The sequence below is a fragment of the Ranitomeya imitator genome, chromosome 5 (assembly GCF_032444005.1).
Source record: "Ranitomeya imitator isolate aRanImi1 chromosome 5, aRanImi1.pri, whole genome shotgun sequence".
Lineage (NCBI taxonomy): Eukaryota > Metazoa > Chordata > Amphibia > Anura > Dendrobatidae > Ranitomeya > Ranitomeya imitator.
In genome coordinates this window covers 565,888,244-565,909,911 of record NC_091286.1, presented here as the reverse complement: position 1 = coordinate 565,909,911, position 21,668 = coordinate 565,888,244, and the positions used below count along the sequence as shown (strand labels likewise).

Here is a 21,668-nt window from a genome sequence, read left to right as displayed (position 1 = left end):
TCTGTGTTCTTGCCGTTCAACTCTGGTCACAGTCCTATCACACTGCATAGGCTCAGGTTTATGCTCGGATAATACCGCCAAATGGTGCACAGATTTACGCTCACGCAAGCGTCGACCGATCTGAATGGCTAAAGACATAGACTCATTCAGACCAGCAGGCATGGGAAATCCCACCATGACATCCTTAAGGGCTTCAGAGAGACCCTTTCTGAAGATAGCTGCCAGCGCTCCTTCATTCCATTGAGTGAGCACGGACCACTTTCTAAACTTCTGACAATAAATCTCTATCTCATCCTGACCCTGACACAGAGCCAGCAAATTTTTCTCTGCCTGATCCACCGAATTAGGTTCATCGTACAGCAATCCGAGCGCCAGGAAAAACGCATCAATATTACATAATGCAGGATCTCCTGGCGCAAGGGAAAATGCCCAGTCTTGAGGGTCGCCACGTAATAAAGAAATAATGATCTTAACTTGTTGAACTGGGTCACCAGAGGAGCGAGGTTTCAAAGCCAGAAACAGTTTACAATTATTTTTAAAACTCAGAAAGTTTGCTCTATCTCCAGAAAACAAATCAGGAATAGGAATTCTTGGTTCTAACATAGAATTCTGAACCACAAAGTCTTGAATATTTTGTACTCTTGCAGTGAGATGATGCACACATGAAGACAGACCTTTAATGTCCATCACTACACCTGTGTCCTGAACTACCCAAATGTCTAGGGGAAAAAAAAGGCAAAACACAGTGCAAAGAAAAATAAAATGGTCTCAGAACTTCTTTTTTCCCTCTATTGAGAAGCATTAGTACTTTGGGCCTCCAGTACTGTTATGATTAGGTAATTCAGAACCACAATGGACCTTGAAGTTCAGAGCACACAAGTGACCTGACAAAACGCACAAAACATAGGACGAGCTCTGAGACGTGGGAACTCTGCTGACCGCAATCCCTAATCCTATCATACCACACTAGAGGTAGCCGTGGAGCGCTCCTGACCAGACCTTGGCGCCTCGGGCACAGCCTGAGAAACTAGCTAGCCCTGAAGGTAGAAAAATAAGCCTACCTTGCCTCAGAGAAATTCCCCAAAGGAAAAGGCAGCCCCCCACATATAATGACCGTGAGTAAGATGAAAATACAAACACAGAGATGAAATAGATTTAGCAAAGTGAGGCCCGACTTACTGAATAGATCGAGGATAGGAAAGATAGCTTTGCGGTCAACACAAAAACCTACAAACAACCACGCAGAGGGGCAAAAAGACCCTCCGCACCGACTAACGGTACGGAGGTGCTCCATCTGCGTCTCAGAGCTTCCAGCAAGCAAGCAAAACCCAAAAAGCAAGCTGGACAGAAAATATAGCAACAAAATAAACACAAGCAGACTTAGCTTATGCTGAGCAGACAGGCCACAGGAACGATCCAGCAGGAAGCAAGACCAATACTAGAACATTGACTGGAGGCCAGGAGCAAAGCACTAGGTGGAGTTAAATAGAGCAGCACCTAACGACTTCACCACATCACCTGAGGAAGGAAACTCAGAAGCCGCAGTACCACTTGTGACCACAGGAGGGAGCTCTGCCACAGAATTCACAACAGAGTGGTGACCTCAAATAACAGGAATAGCACAACATAGTATTGTGATAAAAGGTCCTACAAGCATTCAGTAAAACAGACGTATAACTGCTAAATTGTTTTTTTAATGGAGTTTGTCCAGTGGAGATATGTTAGCTATCCACAGAGTAGGTGATACTTAATAGATCACTTCTCCATTAAGAATAAATAGATGACCGGCACTGAGATCCGCTAACCAGCAATGGAAACTCTGCAATTGTGATCTGATTAAGCAGGACGAGTAAAGTCTCCACATGAATTAAGGGAGGTGCTGGGCATATGCCAGAGCTAGTCCAAAACCATGACATAAGAAGAAACATAAATGCAGCACTCACCCACGTTCTTCATGAAAAAGTGTGTCCTTTATTCAGCGACAATAGCTTAATAGGACATTAAACGGCATCAGCAGGGAAGTGTGAGGGAGCGGGAGTGAGGAGAGACCGGACGACGGCCGTTTCACGCTACGGCGCTTCTACGGGTCCCGTAGGTGGCAATTTTTTTCCCTCCAAACACCTCCCTCACCAAAAAAATCCCCAAATCTGTCCATACATTGTAAGTACCCAAAAATTACATCACTAAAAGCTATAAGACATACCTTAAATAATAAATAAAATTAAAAAAAAGGAATACACGTAACTACATTGGAGAAAAAATAAAAACGTTCTGTCCCTTGGGTGCATCAACACAAAAAAACTCAAAGAGCAACAATAGAACGGTAGGATTTTTTGCATCCTGTCCCCTCAAAAAAAAAAAAATTATAAAAACTAATCAATAAAGTATATTTGCCCCAAAATGGTGATAATAAAATATAGAACTCATTCCATAAAAAAGCCATCGTACAGATTTATCAAGTGTAAAATAAAATGGCTCTTTGAATTCAAGAATTAAAAAAATGGGGGAAAAAAACCCTACTCGATCATTTACTTGGCTAATAAGAAAATGGACCTGTTCATTAAAGGGTTAATACTATCTTCAAAGGGTAAAAACATATATGGCTGATGTATGTGACTGGGATTATGCACAATTTAGTCATTTATGCATCTTTCTTCCCTACAGATAATGGATGACATAAAACTTGGGATACAGTATGCCTTCCAGACACGGAACACATTGACCCTGGCAGTGAGCGGTTCTGGACACTGCGCTATGGAGACCGCCATTTTTAATGTGGTGGAAAAAGGGGATGTAGTCCTTGTGGCTTCAAAGGGCATTTGGGGGGAAAGAGCTGCTGACATTGCTCAGAGGATAGGTAAGAAGGACGGACAAGCCAACTCAGTGCTGTGAGACATTTGTAGGCTCTATCCTATAGATCAGTGTTCCCCAACTCCGGTCCTCAAGAGCCACCAACAGGTCATGTTTTCCGGATTCCTTAGTATTGCACAGGTGATGCAATTATCACCTGTGCAATACTAAGGAAATACTGAAAACATGACCTGTTGATGGCTCTTGAGGATCGGAGTTGGGGAACACTGCTATAGATCATAGACGCTGAAGTGCGTATCACCATGGTCACGTAAAAACCATGAAGGTTTGGACTATGCTCCATACATGACTCCGTCCTCACAAGAGGCTTGCTGCAATAAAATATTGTTACCAATGTATGAACACGAGCTCATATTGGCCATGTTATAACTTATATCAGGTATATAACCAAAGTGACCCGAACTTGAAATTCTGTTCCAGGGTTAATTATTGCCATCTTCCCGTTGTCTAACACTTGCACCTGCTCTGTTCTCAGCAATGTTCCTGTGGACTCTGCTCTTGCTGCTGTTCCTGCATTCTGACAAATATTCACGCTCAAACTTAACACTTTCCTAGCTTCATTCTGAACCAAAATTATATCTTTCTCAAACGCAATGCAGAGTTGACCCCATAACACCTTATTTTAATCATGATAGAATAAAAGTTAATAATGGGATTATCTCTGCACTGCTGGACTTTTTCTATGTCTGGGATTGAAAAGTCCGTAGATCTCAGCAGATGTCCGTGCAAACTAAGAATCCTCAACACACTATCGGAGAACTGGTCTTTGGCAGGTGTTCATAAAATTATACCTTTGGAATGAACAAGTGCAACAATTCGAAAATCTGCACCTTAGCAGCATTTCCCGTTGGCTTGTGAGAACTTTATGTAAAATGTAATTATTGAAACAGAAATTGATAGTAACAAGCACACTGTTTTCTTTGTGTAATTCAGGTGCTGATGTTCGTCTCTTGACAAAGCCACCTGGTGAAGGGTTCACCCTAAAAGAAATAGAAAAGGTAATGCAAACCCGTCACGATATTCTACAATGAGCAAAATGCCAGACAACAGAAATCTCATTATCTTCATAGGTCCCTCAAATAGCAGCTTCTGCACAGGAACTCACCTAAAAGAAAAACAAAAAATGTAGTGCGCCACATTTCCACAGATAAGGGGACTAAGATACAATATTTTGTGTTATGTCAATGTTATACATATCATCTTGTTTTGCTCTCCTACCCATCGCCCTGGTCTTACATCTCTTTATAGGAGTTGCCTCCTGAACTAAACCCACTATAGCTAAGCAAAAATGATTTACATGACCTTAGTCCAGTGGCACATACTGTAGGTAGTTTGAGGTAGTTTGTGGCTGCCGGCCGAGAGCCCTGCGAACCTCCGACCTGTCAGCATAATTTTGAACTGGGTCTCATTATCAGCAAAGGCACTGGGGTTCCGACAAACAGGTTCGCTTTCATCAGGCAGTAAAAGACTAGCAACTTGGCCACTGTACGAGGGTCTTGCAAATCTTTTTACTCAACTCTAAAGCCTACAATAAGAACCTATGGATGTCATAGTCACAGGAGGGTACCTGTGAATTTGCAGGATCCGGTCCATCAGCCATGTCAGTAATCTGTGGCCTCTGGATGGGATCCCGAGAACTGCCTCTTACCTGATGGCATCCTGGGCTTCTCTTTTGATTAGCCGGCCTGGCAATAATAAAAAGAAAAGCCTTAGATCAGGGGTGTCAAACTGCATTCCTCGAGGGCTGCAAACAGGTCATGTTTTCAGGATTTCCTTGTATTGCACAGGAGATAATGTAATCACCTGCACAGAATGATTCCAGCACCTTGTGTAATGCAAAGGAAATCTTGAAAACACACATGGTCTGAGGCCCTCGAGGAATGCAGTTTGACACCCCTGCCTTAGATGCTATCGGGTAAAAGGTGGTTCTGCAGGATCCTGTTCACCAATCACAAATTACTGAAGTGACCAATGGACTGGGTCTTGCAAGCTCATTTGCATCAACTTTATCCCCATCCATGAGAACAGAGAGACACTCAATAAGAAAAGGTCCTGACTTAGCAGACTTGAGCTGTTCATGTATTACACGAACAGGATGCCCATGCAATACTACAGTACATTTCTGACTTGATGAGCTGTTTGGTGATAGGAGTCAGTGGTGTAACTCGGAGCATGTGGACCCAATGCAAGTTATCCAAAAGGGCCCCCAAATTTCAAGAGTAAATAAAATTGGTCTTCTAATATGGGTCAAGGAGATCTTTTGGACCCCTGTAAGATTGAGGGTCATGGTGTGATTTAAGCTCCCTGTACCCACTATACTTACATCTCTTCTAGAAGAGTTCTGAAAGGAGTTCTCTCTGAGACAACCCCTTAAAGATGTTTTATCAAGCTGTATGTTCAGAACTGCACTGCTCCTGACTTCGCTTTCTCGATGCAGTCCTGAAAATTGATAGTTCAGACCAGCGGCTTAGACAACTGTGCTCTCTTCCAGGCTGCTAGCAGCGGCAGCCTTGAGCCTGCAGCATAGGAGCACGACAAATTGTGGCTCATTGGATCTGGCGATCTGGCAAGCATCAGAGCCACGCAAGCTGTAAAGCAGAATCTGCTCGTGCCTCGCGCTCTTTGTGTAGGCCAGACCAGGACTGCAGGACGGCTTGTAACCTTAACAATGAGCTGTACATTATAAAATTAAAAATCCCTCCATTCTTAAGAATGTTTTTACAAGCACTTTGCAATTTTACCCATTTATGACCTTGAGACAACCCCTTTAAAAATACACTAACTTTTCAGGCACCAGGTGCTGTTCTGTGGTCAGGTGTAATAAGTCATATTAATAAGTAGAAAGGCACATGGAGAAATATCATAATATAAACTTGTGTAAAGCTGGCCCTACATATAAGATATTTGTGGCGATAGCGCAATGTCTAAAGAGAACTGCTTGACAATCCTTTACAATTTCCTGTTAGGGTAACTGAAATTTGACATGTTGGGGTTTTGGGTTGGGTCTAATTCTTTTTTTTTTTTTTTGCTTAGTGCAAAGAGCACCAAAGTGCAACAGCATCCGACACCGATCTAATTGTAGGGTCTGGGACCTAGAGTCAGCTTTTGAGTAATCATTAAGGGGTTTTGTACTGAGCCTGAGGGTTGAGGGTTTTGCTCTTAGGATTCTCAGAAATCAGCAGTAATCTGTGAGGGTGCAGAGCACAAAGTGCTCAGTTTTTATACATCTGCACTGCAGAAATATGGCCCCAATTCATCACAGTATTTACGCCAGAAAACTGGAGTAAAACACTTTGAAAAATCTCACATTTTTTGAGCACCTCTCAGTGTGCAGAGCATGGCCGGGACAATGCGTGGCAAGCGGTCGCCCATCTAATTCATGACAAGACATGGCATAGCGTTCCACAGAAGTCTTACACTAGTCCCTGTCTGGCAAGGAAATTCTCTGCCTCTCATTATTCTGACATTTGGCAAATATTAATAATTATGGTAATTCTAATTGATCTAAAACGGAAAACGTTTATTCTGTTTTCATGTCAGATATTGAGAAAAATACTGTATGCATATGTGTCTTTTTATATAGTGGATGGAAACTTCTTGTTTCAACTGTAATTAGAGGAAATGTTGGATCTTTGATGAGCTCCTTTGTACCCGTTCCCCAGTCTGTTTGGTAGACTATTAGAAACTAGGACCCATTCGTTAAAAAAGATCTACACAAGACCTTTAAATCACCCCATGGTTACCAAATATGACATACAGAAAGGAGTGACCCTTTAAAGGGAACCTGTCACCCCGAAAATCGCGGGTGAGGTAAGCCCACCGGCATCAGGGGCTTATCTACAGCATTCTGTAATGCTGTAGATAAGCCCCCGATGTTACCTGAACGAGGAGAAAAAGACGTTATATTATACTCACCCAGGGGCGGTCCCGCTGCGGTCCGGTCAGATGGGCGTCTCTGGTCCGCTGCGGCGCCTCCCATCTTCATTACAAGACGTCCTCTTCTGATCTTCAGCCACGGCTCCGGCGCAGACGTACTTTGCTCTGCCCTGTTGAGGGCAGACAAAGTACTGCAGTGCGCAGGCGCCGGGCCTCTGACCTTTCCGGCGCCTGCGCACTGCAGTACTATCCTCTGCCCTCAAGAGGGCAGAGCAAAGTACGCCTGCGGCGGAGCCGTGGCTGAAGATCAGAAGAGGACGTCTTGTAATGAAGATGGGAGGCGCCGCAGCGTACCGGAGACACCCATCCGACCTGACCAGCAGCGGGACCGCCCCTGGGTGAGTATAATATAACGTCTTTTTCTCCTCTTTCAGGTAACATCGGGGGCTTATCTACAGCATTACAGAATGCTGTAGATAAGCCCCTGATGCCGGTGGGCTTACCTCACCCGCGATTTTCGGGGTGACAGGTTCCCTTTAATATACCTCAAATAGAATTATCAATCTTTGGCTACAGTTTCTAGTGACAAATTGCTGAATCTACATCTTGGTTACACAGAAGCGCTTAACTGGATCAATAGTTTTGATTTGATGCAAAGATCATGGTGACAAATACTCATTACCCAAGGCCATGTGTTTCCTTCTATTAATCCAGGGTCTAGCTGAGCACAAGCCTTCTCTCTTCTTCATCACTCATGGAGAGTCATCCAGTGGAGTAGTACAGCCATTAAATGGTATTGGAGACCTTTGTCACCGGTATGTGTATTTGGAAAAAAAAAATCAAACAAAAAAAGTTAAAAATATGCTAGACTAAATAAAGACTAGAAAGGCTTTTATAATTTAACTGCAATTTAATGAAAGCTGCCTAACATTGGCGCTGTGATAACTCACATTTTAATACCTCCATTGCTTCAATGCCGCCGCTCTAGTGGTCCACAGTGATGATTTGCACCGGTCGCATCAGAAATAAATTTGACATCACCTCTGCATGAGCATCAGAAATAACAAGAGCGACATAATCAGAACGGCAGGGATTATGAAAGTTGAATTCTGTCTGTCAGCTCACCCCAACTAAGCCATCTATATGGGCATTCAGATCATAGAAAAAAAACCGATAACTTGATATCTGCGATCAAATGAATAGTTACCGAGAAATCCACGTTTTTTATTAATATGTAAATGAGCTATTAAGAATGAGATCTCTGGGCTGGACAAAGATCTACCTTAGAATCTGTATTCATAGCTTATTTTGAACGCCTTAAGAACCAAGCAATTTTTCATTTTTACGCTTTGATTTTACCTCTCCTTCCATAATTTAACGTTTTTATTTTCCCGATGGCAAAGCCATGCGGGACTTGTTTTTTGAGGGATTAGTTGTATTTTTCAATAACTCCATCCATTTTACTGCAAAATGGAAAAAAAATTCCAAGTGAAGAGAAATAGCGGAAAAAAATGCAGTACCACAATTGTTTTCAGGCTTTGTTTTCTCGACATTTATTCTCCAGTAAAAATTACCAGGAAATATTATTGGAACTAGAGAGAGTACAAAGGAGGGCAACAAAATTAATAAAGGGGATGGGAGAACTACAATACCCAGATAGATTAGCGAAATTAGGATTATTTAGTCTAGAAAAAAGACGACTGAGGGGCGATCTAATAACCATGTATAAGTATATAAGGGGACAATACAAATATCTCGCTGAGGATCTGTTTATACCAAGGAAGGTGACGGGCACAAGGGGGCATTCTTTGCGTCTGGAGGAGAGAAGGTTTTTCCACCAACATAGAAGAGGATTCTTTACTGTTAGGGCAGTGAGAATCTGGAATTGCTTGCCTGAGGAGGTGGTGATGGCGAACTCAGTCGAGGGGTTCAAGAGAGGCCTGGATGTCTTCCTGGAGCAGAACAATATTGTATCATACAATTATTAGGTTCTGTAGAAGGACGTAGATCTGGGGATTTATTATGATGGAATATAGGCTGAACTGGATGGACAAATGTCTTTTTTCGGCCTTACTAACTATGTTACTATGTTACTATGTCCAGGTCAGTATGATTATGACGATATCAAACTTACATTTGATGTTTCACTACAAGTAGTGACAAAAAATTCAGACATCGGTTGTTGGAGCTGTGTGAGATCTAATTTTTTGCAAGGTAACCTGATGTTCTTATGTACACTATTTTTGGGTATATACGAAACTTTGATCACTTCCTATTGCATTGGTTTGTGGCGTTGCGGCAACGAAAACTTGCAATTTGGGCATTTCAATCTTTTTTCTCTCTATAGTTTTAACAGGTTGGGTTAATTAATCTTACATTTTCATAGATCGGATTTGTGAACACCTTGATACTATATATATATATATATATATATATATATATATATATATATATATATATACAGGTCCTTCTCAAAAAATTAGCATATAGTGTTAAATTTCATTATTTACCATAATGTAATGATTACAATTAAACTTTCATATATTATAGATTCATTATCCACCAACTGAAATTTGTCAGGTCTTTTATTGTTTTAATACTGATGATTTTGGCATACAACTCCTCATAACCCAAAAAACCTGTCTCAATAAATTAGCATATTTCACCCATCCAATCAAATAAAAGTGTTTTTTAATAACAAACAAAAAAAACAACAAATAATAATGTTCAGTTATGCACTCAATACTTGGTCGGGAATCCTTTGGCAGAAATGACTGCTTCAATGCGGCGTGGCATGGAGGCAATCAGCCTGTGACACTGCTGAGATGTTATGGAGGCCCAGGATGCTTCAATAGCGGCCTTAAGCTCATCCAGAGTGTTGGGTCTTGCGTCTCTCAACTTTCTCTTCACAATATCCCACAGATTCTCTATGGGGTTCAGGTCAGGAGAGTTGGCAGGCCAATTGAGCACAGTAATACCATGGTCAGTAAACCATTTACCAGTGGTTTTGGCACTGTGAGCAGGTGCCAGGTCGTGCTGAAAAATGAAATCTTCATCTCCATAAAGCATTTCAGCCGATGGAAGCATGAAGTGCTCCAAAATCTCCTGATAGCTAGCTGCATTGACCCTGCCCTTGATGAAACACAGTGGACCAACACCAGCAGCTGACATGGCACCCCACACCATCACTGACTGTGGGTACTTGACACTGGACTTCAGGCATTTTGGCATTTCCTTCTCCCCAGTCTTCCTCCAGACTCTGGCACCTTGATTTCCGAATGACATGCAAAATTTGCTTTCATCAGAAAAAAGTACTTGGGACCACTTAGCAACAGTCCAGTGCTGCTTCTCTGTAGCCCAGGTCAGGCGCCTCTGCCGCTGTTTATGGTTCAAAAGTGGCTTTACCTGGGGAATGCGGCACCTGTGGCCCATTTCCTGCACACGCCTGTGCACGGTGGCTCTGGATGTTTCCACACCAGACTCAGTCCACTGCTTCCTCAGGTTCCCCAAGGTCTGGAATCAGTCCTTCTCCACAATCTTCCTCAGGGTCCGGTCTCCTCTTCTCGTTGTACAGCGTTTTCTGCCACATTGTTTCCTTCCAACAGACTTACCATTGAGGTGCCTTGATACACACTCTGGGAACAGCCTATTTGTTGAGAAATTTCTTTCTGGGTCTTACCCTCTTGCTTGAGGGTGTCAATGATGGCCTTCTTGACATCTGTCAGGTCGCTAGTCTTACCCATGATGGGGGTTTTGAGTAATGAACCAGGCAGGGAGTTTATAAAAGCCTCAGGTATCTTTTGCATGTGTTTAGAGTTAATTAGTTGATTCAGAAGATTAGGGTAATAGGTCGTTTAGAGAACCTTTTCTTGATATGCTAATTTATTGAGACAGGTTTTTTGGGTTATCAGGAGTTGTATGCCAAAATCATCAGTATTAAAACAATAAAAGACCTGACAAATTTCAGTTGGTGGATAATGAATCTATAATATATGAAAGTTTAATTGTAACCATTACATTATGGTAAATAATGAAATTTAACACTATATGCTAATTTTTTGAGAAGGACCTGTATACGGTATATACACAGCTCTGGCAAAAATTAAGAGTCCACTGCAGAATGTTCAGCTTGTCTAATTTTTCTCTTTATAGGTATATTTTTGAGTGAAATGTAAATTGTTCTTTTATTCTATACATATATGCTAGCCACCTTAGGGAGAGACCCAAGTTGGGCTAAATGTAGCGGGATGAAAGAGACCGAAAAGCCCTCTACTTAAAGGAAATACATATTGGATGCTTTCCTGAAACGGAAAGTACTTGCAAGCAGCATAATACAAAGAATAGCAGGTTTACCCAGAATCCTTTGCAGTAGGAGGAGCTATGCAAATCATCTCTTTCCACCCCAGTCTAATCCACAGCGCTTGGAACTGCCAAGCGTGCAATGCTGCGGATTAGTTTCTAAATTTACACAGCCAACCAATTCCTACCTGTGGACACGTGTTTCGGGCTTTAGGCCCTCATCAGCACAGGGCTGGAATTGGTTGGCTGTATGGAGTGGGGCTCGGTGAGCAAGCGATACATATATGCTAGCCACCTTAGGGAGAGACCCAAGTTGGGCTAAATGTAGCGGGATGAAAGAGACCGAAAAGCCCTCTACTTAAAGGAAATACATAGTGGATGCTTTCCTGAAACGGAAAGTACTTGCAAGCAGCATAATACAAAGAATAGCAGGTTTACCCAGAATCCTTTGCAGTAGGAGGAGCTATGCAAATCATCTCTTTAGACTGGGGTGTCTTTTATTCTAGAAACTTCTGGCAACATGTCTCCGAAGTTCCAAGCAATAAATTTTGATTTTTTTTTCCTGAAAAGGAGAAATGGTCAAAATAAAAAAAAAAACACTGCTTTCAGACCTCAAATAATGCAAGGAAAACAAACTCATAGTCATTTAGAAACAACAATGCTAATGTTTTAACTCAGGAAGAGTTCAGAAATCAATATTTTGTGGAATAACCATGATTTTTAATCACAGCTTTCATGCATCTCGGCATGCTTTCCAAGAGTCTTTCACACTGCTTGTGGCGCAAAATTTTTAAGCAGTTCTTCTTTGTTTGATGGCTTGTGACTATCCATCATCCTCTTGATTACATTCCAGAGGTTGTCAATGGGGTTCAGGTCTGGAGATTGGGCTGCCCATGACAGGGTTTTGATGTGATGGTCTCTTAATTATTGCAAGAGCTGTATATATATATATATATATATATATATATATGTGTGTGAACATCTTGATACTATATACAGGGTGGGCCATTTATATGGATACACTTAAATAAAATGGGAATGGTTGGGGATATCAACTTCTTGTTTGTGGCACATTAGTATACGGGAGGGGGAAAAGTTTTCAACATGGGTGGTGACCATGGCGGCCATTTTGAAGTCAGCCATTTTGGATCCAGCTTTATTTTTCCCAATGGGAAGAGGGTCATGTGACACATCGAACTTATTGAGAATTCCGCAAGAAAAATATGGGTGTGCTTGGTTTTAACATAACTTTATTCTTTCATTTGTTATTTACAAGTTTATGACCACTTATAAAATGTGTTCAAAGTGCTGCCCATTGTGTTGGATTGTCAATGCAACCCTCTTCTTCCACTCTTGACACACTGATAGCAACACTGCAGAAGAAATGCTAGCACAGGCTTCCAGTATCCGTTGTTTCAGATCCTGCACATCTCGTATCTTCACAGCATAGACAATTGCCTTCAGATGACCCCAAAGATAAAAGTCTAAGGGGTCAGATCGGGAGACCTTGGTGGCCATTCAACTGGCCCACGACGACCAATCCACTTTCCAGGAAACTGTTCATATAGGAATGCTTGGACCTGACACCCATAATGTGGTGGTGCTCCATCTTGCTGGAAAAACTCAGGGAACCTGCCATCTTCAGTGCATAAAGAGGGCAACACATCATCATGTAGTAATTTCAGATATCCAGTGGCATTGAGGTTTCCATTGATGAAGTATGGCCCCACTATCTTTTGTACCCCATATACCAAACCATACCATCAATTTTTGTGTTCCAACAGTCTTGGAGAGATCTATCCACTGTGGGTTACTGTCAGACCAATAGCGGTGGTTTTGTTTGTTAACTTCACCATTCACAAAAAAGTTTGCCTCATCACTGAACATAATGTTCTGTGTAAACTGAGGGTCCTGATCCAATTTTTGTTTTGCCCATTCTGCAAATTCTTTGCGCCGATCTGGATCATCCTCGATGAGATGCTGCAGCGGCACCCTTAGATTTTGTAAGGGTGCCATTTGTGAGTAGCTAATATCCGCCAAAGGGATGTTCTACTGATGCCATTCTCCAGTGACATGTGGCCAGTGCTACGCTGTGGGCTCTTCCTGAATGAAGCTAAAGCCACTGATGTTTCTTCATTAGTGACAGTTGTCTTGTGTCCACATTTTGGCAAATCCAACACTGAACCTCTTTCACGAAATTTGGCAAGTAGTTTGCTAACTGTAGCATGGGAGATGGGTGGTCTCGTAGGGTGTCTTGCATTGAAATCTGCTGCAATAATCCGGGTACTGCGTTCACCAGACAGCAACACAATTTCTATCCGCTCCTCACGTGTTAACCTCTGCGACATGCCAATGGCTGTAAACAAAGAGAAACTTGTAAATAACTCATGAAATAATAAAGTTACATTAAAACCAAGCACATCATTATTTTTCTTGGACATTCTCAATAAGTTTGATGTGTCACATGACCTTCTTCCCATTGAAAATAAAGTTGGATCCAAAATGGCCAACTTCAAAATGGCCGCCATGGGGACCACCAATCTTGAAAAGGTTTCTCCCTCCCATATACTAATGTGCCACAAACAGGAAGTTGATATCACCTACCATTCCCATTTTATTTAGGTGTATCCATATAAATGGCCCACCCTGTATATAAGTTTTTTTTTTTTTTTTACTTTCTTATTGGTAACTGGGTAAAAGGTGGTGATTTAAACTTTTATATATTTTTTATACTTTTTTAAAAACCTTTTTCTGTAGTTTTTACTTCATTTGTTAGTCCCCTTCGGAGACCTGAACCTGCGATCGTCTGACCGATTCTACTATACACAGCAATATCACAGCATTGCTGTGTACAGTAAAAGCCGGATGTCACAGAGGGGATCACATGACAGGCACGGGGAGAGTTCAACCGGACACTGGCTATAACAGCAACCCATGATTTTCCTGCTATCATGTTAGAGGGAAGCTAATAGACACCCAAACTGACATCTGGCCTGGATCATGGCGCTTAAATGCCGCTCTCAGAAATTGACAGCAGAGTTTAACAGCAGCAATCGGTGGGCACACCAACCGCTGATGTTAGAGGCAGATGTCAGCTCTGTAGTATAACTGACATCTGCCCTCAATGGAGCGGACTTTCTTTCTGAGCCAGCTCCAAAGTCGCTGACATGTTCCATGATGGATATATCTATCATGTGGCTTTAGGAGTTGAATGAAAGCGGATGTTACCATTGTGAGACATGTAGATCAGGAGAGCAGACTGTCAGTCATTACATGTCTCACACTGATAACTCCCCCTTTCATTTACAATAAGCCCTGTAGGTAGATTCTCAGGGAGATCAGTGTCCCACCCATAGATCTTAACAGCTCATTAACATATTAAGATGTGGATTTCTATGGAATAAGACATCGGATCACAGATATCAAGGTATCATGTTACTTGGCTTCCTATGACCTACATGCCCATATAGACGGCTTAGGAGGGTTAATCCTACTGACAGATTCCCTTTAAGGTTACTTTTATATGCCTACTATTAGACAACTTTCATAACTTCCAGGACAACCCTTTCATCCAAATGACTATTCTAATCAGTTTTTATGAAGAGGTAAGCTATAGGCTGGACCACGGTGAGTCATTGGACGTGGTATATCTCGATTTTTCCAAAGCGTTTGATACCGTGCCGCACAAGAGGTTGGTACACAAAATGAGAATGCTTGGTCTGGGGGAAAATGTGTGTAAATGGGTTAGTAACTGGCTTAGTGATAGAAAGCAGAGGGTGATTATAAATGGTATAGTCTCTAACTGGGTCGCTGTGACCAGTGGGGTACCGAAGGGGTCAGTATTGGGACCTGTTCTCTTCAACATATTCATTAATGATCTGGTAGAAGGTTTACACAGTAAAATATCGATATTTGCAGATGATACAAAACTATGTAAAGCAGTTAATACAAGAGAAGATAGTATTCTGCTACAGATGGATCTGGATAAGTTGGAAACTTGGGCTGAAAGGTGGCAGATGAGGTTTAACAATGATAAATGTAAGGTTATACACATGGGAAGAGGGAATCAATATCACCATTACACACTGAACGGAAAACCACTGGGTAAATCTGACAGGGAGAAGGACTTGGGGATCCTAGTTAATGATAAACTTACCTGGAGCAGCCAGTGCCAGGCAGCAGCTGCCAAGGCAAACAGGATCATGGGGTGCATTAAAAGAGGTCTGGATACACATGATGAGAGCATTATACTGCCTCTGTACAAATCCCTAGTTAGACCGCACATGGAGTACTGTGTCCAGTTTTGGGCACCGGTGCTCAGGAAGGATATAATGGAACTAGAGAGAGTACAAAGGAGGGCAACAAAATTAATAAAGGGGATGGGAGAACTACAATACCCAGATAGATTAGCGAAATTAGGATTATTTAGTCTAGAAAAAAGACGACTGAGGGGCGATCTAATAACCATGTATAAGTATATAAGGGGACAATACAAATATCTCGCTGAGGATCTGTTTATACCAAGGAAGGTGACGGGCACAAGGGGGCATTCTTTGCGTCTGGAGGAGAGAAGGTTTTTCCACCAACATAGAAGAGGATTCTTTACTGTTAGGGCAGTGAGAATCTGGAATTGCTTGCCTGAGGAGGTGGTGATGGCGAACTCAGTCGAGGGGTTCAAGAGAGGCCTGGATGTCTTCCTGGAGCAGAACAATATTGTATCATACAATTATTAGGTTCTGTAGAAGGACGTAGATCTGGGGATTTATTATGATGGAATATAGGCTGAACTGGATGGACAAATGTCTTTTTTCGGCCTTACTAACTATGTTACTATGTTACTATGTTACTATTCTGAGGATTTGGAAAACTGGAGCTCCAAATTAGCATTGAATGTTGATATTTGATATCTGTTCCGTATACAGGTATAGCTGCCTCCTTCTAGTAGACTCTGTGGCATCTCTAGGAGGTGCTCCTATCTACATGGACCAGCAGGGTAAGCAATTTATCACGTATGTCTTCCGGTCAATCATTCTTTTCCAGCACTGTAATACTCCTGTACCCTTCTACAAGGACATATATGGCTAGATTTCTTTAGATTACATAGGTGAGATCAGTGTAATCTTAAACCCACCGCCACACAATATCTTACACTTCAAAGTACTAAATCATAACACCATTTATAAGATGATGCATGCTAAGGAATTCAATAAATATAAACCATCAAGAAAACCATTTGTATGAAACGCGCGTCGGTGGCGGTGTGGCGTGTGTTCCTGCCTGACTGCTAGCATGGGTAAGCACTTTTGGGTGAGACCCGGGGATAGTACTTCCAAGTATGGTAGGTGTATGGAGTAATAGGACGAGCTGTCTGATATATTTACATTGATGTTCACCCCTTCATCCCCATGTGGGACTTATAAGGCACTAGCACTTTACATTATGCCCTTGCTGGCTTCAGTCAGGACACACTAGCCATCATCTACCTGATCCTTTGCTGTCTGTGTCTCTTAAACTTATTGTGTACATCATGGTTATTCTATGATGAAATGTTTGTTGTTATTTATTAAATATGTTATTAAAATTATACCTTTTACAGTAATTTTGGACTTAATACTCCGTTTCTTTTTGTTTTGATGGATTCTAAGGAATTCAGCCATGTTAAGAGCCACCCGTTGAAATTCAATTCTGGTCTAATCATTAAAACACTGAAATCTCAAAACTTTTAAGGGGTGGTCCAAAATCCAAATTAATTTCCATCCCAAATCCCTATCTATTTACAGGCATAATATAAACTATTTTTTAATGTACATTAATTAAAAATTTCATGCTTTTCTTTTTTTTTTTCCCTACTTCCTTTTTTATGACACTTCATTTTATGGCATTAAATAGTGATTTTAGAAAATTTTGGGTCACTCCTTTAAGGGAAACTGTAATTTTGACTTATGTGTTTAGCATTTCACTGTACAGTTAAAGGGAATATGTGCAGCAGGTTTTTGCTATGTAATCTGAGAGCAGCATCTAGGGGCAGAGACCCTGATTGCAGCGATTTATAAGTGAGTTAAATAAATTGAGGTTTATATCCTCTGACTATTTATGCTGAGGGTTTTAGTTTACATTACTGGTTAGACGTCAGCACAGACCAAAAAATGGAACATATTATTTGTGTGGTGTTAAAGAGGACCAATCATTGGGCCAATAGCGGCCATTCTGCTCTTTTTTCTATTCTGCTCCTGAGTATGCCATGTTTTGTGTTTTTTGAAATCCGCCGTACAGTTCCAGAGATATGGGCCTTTTTATGTAGTATACATTTTTATGATCTTTAGGGTAGCTTGACACGAACATATAAATAATCGTTCAGAGTTTCATCCAGAAAAGTAGGAAAAATGTTTTCTCACTTGTTATCCTTGTGCAATTTGCTTTCTTACAGCAGCACAATATAATAATATTTGCAGTGTCCTATGGTACAGAAATGCAATGTATCCGTAAAAAAACAGGTATTTTACTGTGGCTCCGTATGGCATCCGATTTCTTTTACGCACCCATGGACTTGAATGGACGAGTCTCATCTGATATATGGAAGAAACTGTTGGATGCTCCTATGTTTTCTACACCCACATATTCAGTCAGTGAAAAAAATATCGCTCATCTGCACTGCCCCATTGAATAGCATAGGTCCGAGTGCCATCCGTTTTTACCATGTACAGCACTCAGACCGAAAATATGGTCATGTGAATAAGGCCTTACCGAGAGGGCATTGCTCACAGTGTAATAATACAGAGCAGAGTAAAGATGTGCCTGCAGAGAATCATGTGAACCCCACCCTCTTGGAAAAAAATAGCATTAAATAAAAAGGCCCACATCTCTGGTACCATATGACGGAAGGCAAAAAAAATTTAAAAAATTACTTCGGGGAGCAGCAAGAATAAAATAAGAGAAAAAACTGGGCATTGTTAACCTAGCGACGGGTCCTTTTTAAATTATAAAGACTGGTGTACTCAGCGATGATGGAGGCCAGCTGGGTGGTCTTATAGTGCCACCTAAAGGACAGACAGAGTAATACACTATAGCACAGCAAGTATCCAAACTACAACTCGCATATGATGGCTTTCATTGTTGCTAGCCAGAGGTGTATCTAGCTCTTCCTGCACCCGGAGCAAAGGATCAGTTTGCCCCCCCCCCCCCCCTTAGATTTCTGCCCCCATAATGTCCTCAGATTTCTGCCCCCATAATGTCCTCAGATTTCTTCTGCCCCCATAATGTCCTCAGATTTCTACTGCCCCCATAATGTCCTGATTCCTGCCCCCATCCCTTCCCAGGTGCAGTTGCATGTGGTGGAGAAATCTGAGTAACACATGGGGGGGATGGGGGCAGAAATCAGGACATTAAGGGGGCAGAAGAAATCTGAGCACATTATGGGGGCAGAAATCAGGACATTGCACCCATCCAGCCCCCTGCCCTTGCTTCAGTCCTCACGTAGTAGTATATAGCACAGCCCACATAGTAGTATATAGCACAGCCCACACAGTAGTATACAGCACTGCCCACATAGTAGTATACAGCACAGCACACACAGTAGTATATAGCACAGCCCACATAGTAGTATATAGCACAGCCCACACAGTAGTATACAGCACTGCCCACATAGTAGTATACAGCACAGCACACACAGTAGCATACAGCACAGCCCACATAGTAGTATACAGCACTGCCCACGTAGTATATAGCAGCCCACGTAGTATATAACACAGCCCACGTAGTATATAACACAGCCCACGTAGTATATAGCAGCCCATGCAGTATATAACACAGCCCACGTAGTAAATAGCAGCCAACGTAGTATATAACACAGCCCACATAGTAAATAGCAGCCCACGTAGTATATAACACAGCCCACGCAGTCGCAGTATATAAGAGCCCATACCTTGTCCTCCCAGCCAGGCTCTGCATCCCCCCGCAATCCTTTGCTCCAGGTGTCAGGTGCTGCACACTTCCTGTTTGGCGACGCGCGGCTCATTCTCCGGGCACTGGACGGTCGGAAGTCACTCTGCGTATCCATGGCGACACATTGTGGGCAGCTCTCCAACAGCTGCGAATGTCCCAGAGCTCCGTGCCACCTCCTCTCTTCTAGCGTGCACCGCGGGCTCTCCAGCAGCTGCAAAAGTCGCAGAGCTCTGTGCTGCCTCCTCTCTGCTAGCGTGCACCTCGGGCCGCAGATGCTTGCCTCAGGGGTCGCGTGTTTGAGACCCCTGGCATAGATCAAGAACATTCTTGGGAACCGACGCGCAGCACTTTCTCTGAGCCGGCTGTCAATTTGACAGCCGGCTCAGAGAACGGAAGCATCTCAATGTGGGGGCGGTAGAATTCCGCCGACGGGGAGCCTCCTCCTTGGAACGCTGCATCAGGCGGTCAGCTGGCGCCCCCCTGTCGGCTGCGCCCGGGGCACATGCTCCGGCTGCCCCCTCCCCCCCCCCCCCCCGCTGGATACGCCACTGTTGCTAGCCCACTGTACATCTGTCCTTTCTATTGTGTCTCTAATAGGAATTGACATCCTTTACTCTGGTTCTCAGAAGGTATTAAATGCTCCTCCGGGAACGGCACCCATCTCGTTTAGTGACGCAGCAAGGTAAGTGGTAAAGCAAGTGGATAGATGGATTGTACAAAACAGTATTCCATCCATCATACACAGGTTCTGCAATGTCCCTCGTTGCACAGGAAGGCGTTTGTGCTTCACTATTTTTGCTAGTTATGCCCAACATGTTTATGTACAGTAACTTACTCTAATTAAAAGTTTTGTTTTAAAGCCCTGGAAATCATATGTATGGAACGTAAACTGTAACATGAAGTGTATATGTATAAGAAGCTCAGATGTAACTATGACTTTCCTGCTAACAGAGATGTCGCCTTCTTTTCTTGCACAGTAAGAAGATATTCAGCCGTAAGACAAAACCACCATCTCTATATGTAGACCTGACCTGGCTTTCCAACTACTGGGGCTGTGATGGAAAGCCAAGAATGTAAGTTACAATTCAGCTTGCACCACTTACCCTACGCCAGCTGGACTAAAACGTTGATAAAAGTGTTTTTAACAATCATGGATTTCTGAGAACCCCCAACTCATTGCCTAACATCAAAGGAGGCACAAGTGGTGATATGTAAGAGCTCTCAATATGCGACTGACCCCGAGTGGAAACCACAACCCCTAAATAACCTAGGCCAAACCATCTCCAGCTATCGTCACTTTAGCCATCAACACGATTAACCCCTAGCTATCTGGGATACTGCAGTGTTGGCATTACTTGATAGAATTGCTAATAAAAAGTTATTTTTTCTGTAAGAAGCGCTCCTCCTCCCATCAAAATTGTTATCCTCTTAATATATTGCAGTCATCATATTATATAGCACTGTGTACTTACAATTGCTCATTTTGCCTTTCTACCCACTTAAGTCTTCCTATGACATCACGTGATTAAAAACTGACTAGCTGATTCCTTCTAAGCTCTGTGTAGAAACAGAAGATCAATTTTGCCTGCATGAGTCATAAGGAATTATTTCTGCAGGGAAAAGAGACTTCCTGTTTCTACATAGAACAGAAACAATAAAAATAAAACTGGGTAGAAAGGCAAAATGAGCAATTGTAAGTACATAGTGCTATATAATATGATGACTGCAATATATTAAGAGGATAAAAATGTTGATGGGAGGAGGGCTTCCTTAACTACATTTATAGTACACATAAATCTAATCTATCTTTTTAAAGATTTTTTTTTCCTCCTGAACTTATCAATCGTTTTCAAAATTCTCATTTCAATGTAGTTTAAGTAAATACAGATTTTCCAAGTACTGAGATAGGAGATGACAGTTGGTGCTCATAAAGTTCTATGGAGAACTGTAACTGTTGTTTCAGGAGAACTTGCAGCAGAATTTTTCCCTCTCCCTAAATTGTTAAAAGCCTCAACTGCCATCTCCTATTTCGGCAATAGAAAAAATCTGTATTCACTAAATACAGATTTTCAACCTGAATGGAGAAAATTCAGATTGACTGATCAATCCTGGAGGAGAAAGAAGCAGATTTCTCTGATAAGATATATTACAAAGTTACTTATTTTCATGAATACTAAATATTATGACGGTTTCTTTATAAGAAACGTTAACTAGATTGACTTGTGTCTTTTTTGTAAGCTAAATAACTCGAGGTGGTACAGTAACTCTAGAGCCATATTTGGCTTAAAAAGAGGATCCCTAAAGGGAGATACAGAGGCGTAGCTAGGGTTTTGGTCCAGGGGGGTAAAGCTTCTGAGTGGGCCCCTAACCAGGTAACCTTGATAACAACTGGGGGATGCGCCCTAATAGTGGAGAAGAACCTCAGCAGATGACTGCGCTGTTACTGAAGATAATCTCTATATAAAGACCAACACTGATATTACCGCCATATGGTCAGTGGTAGATATCAGCCCTACAGAACATATAAGAGATCACAGCACAGTTACAGATAATGTCTTACCGCTGACGTCCTTTCTGATGGAATCGTTCACTTTTCCCGTCTTTTCCATCTGGCCCAGAGCGACATGACAACTTCTTCCAGCCAGGACTCGTCTGCAGAGAATACAACAAAGACAAATTTC

The 21,668-nt window shown here is 42.1% G+C and overlaps 1 protein-coding gene across 1 annotated transcript in view; it reads left to right on the top strand.

Annotated features, from left to right (window-relative positions):
- Positions 1–21,668, top strand: part of AGXT (alanine--glyoxylate aminotransferase) — a 60,617-nt gene that overhangs the window by 19,008 nt on the left and 19,941 nt on the right. Inside the window, exons 2-7 of the mRNA XM_069727732.1 lie at positions 2,665–2,857; positions 3,805–3,869; positions 7,462–7,562; positions 15,969–16,039; positions 19,585–19,669; positions 19,965–20,060. Of these exons, the coding sequence (XP_069583833.1) occupies positions 2,665–2,857; positions 3,805–3,869; positions 7,462–7,562; positions 15,969–16,039; positions 19,585–19,669; positions 19,965–20,060 (611 nt within the window). The remainder of the gene's footprint in view (positions 1–2,664; positions 2,858–3,804; positions 3,870–7,461; positions 7,563–15,968; positions 16,040–19,584; positions 19,670–19,964; positions 20,061–21,668) is intronic.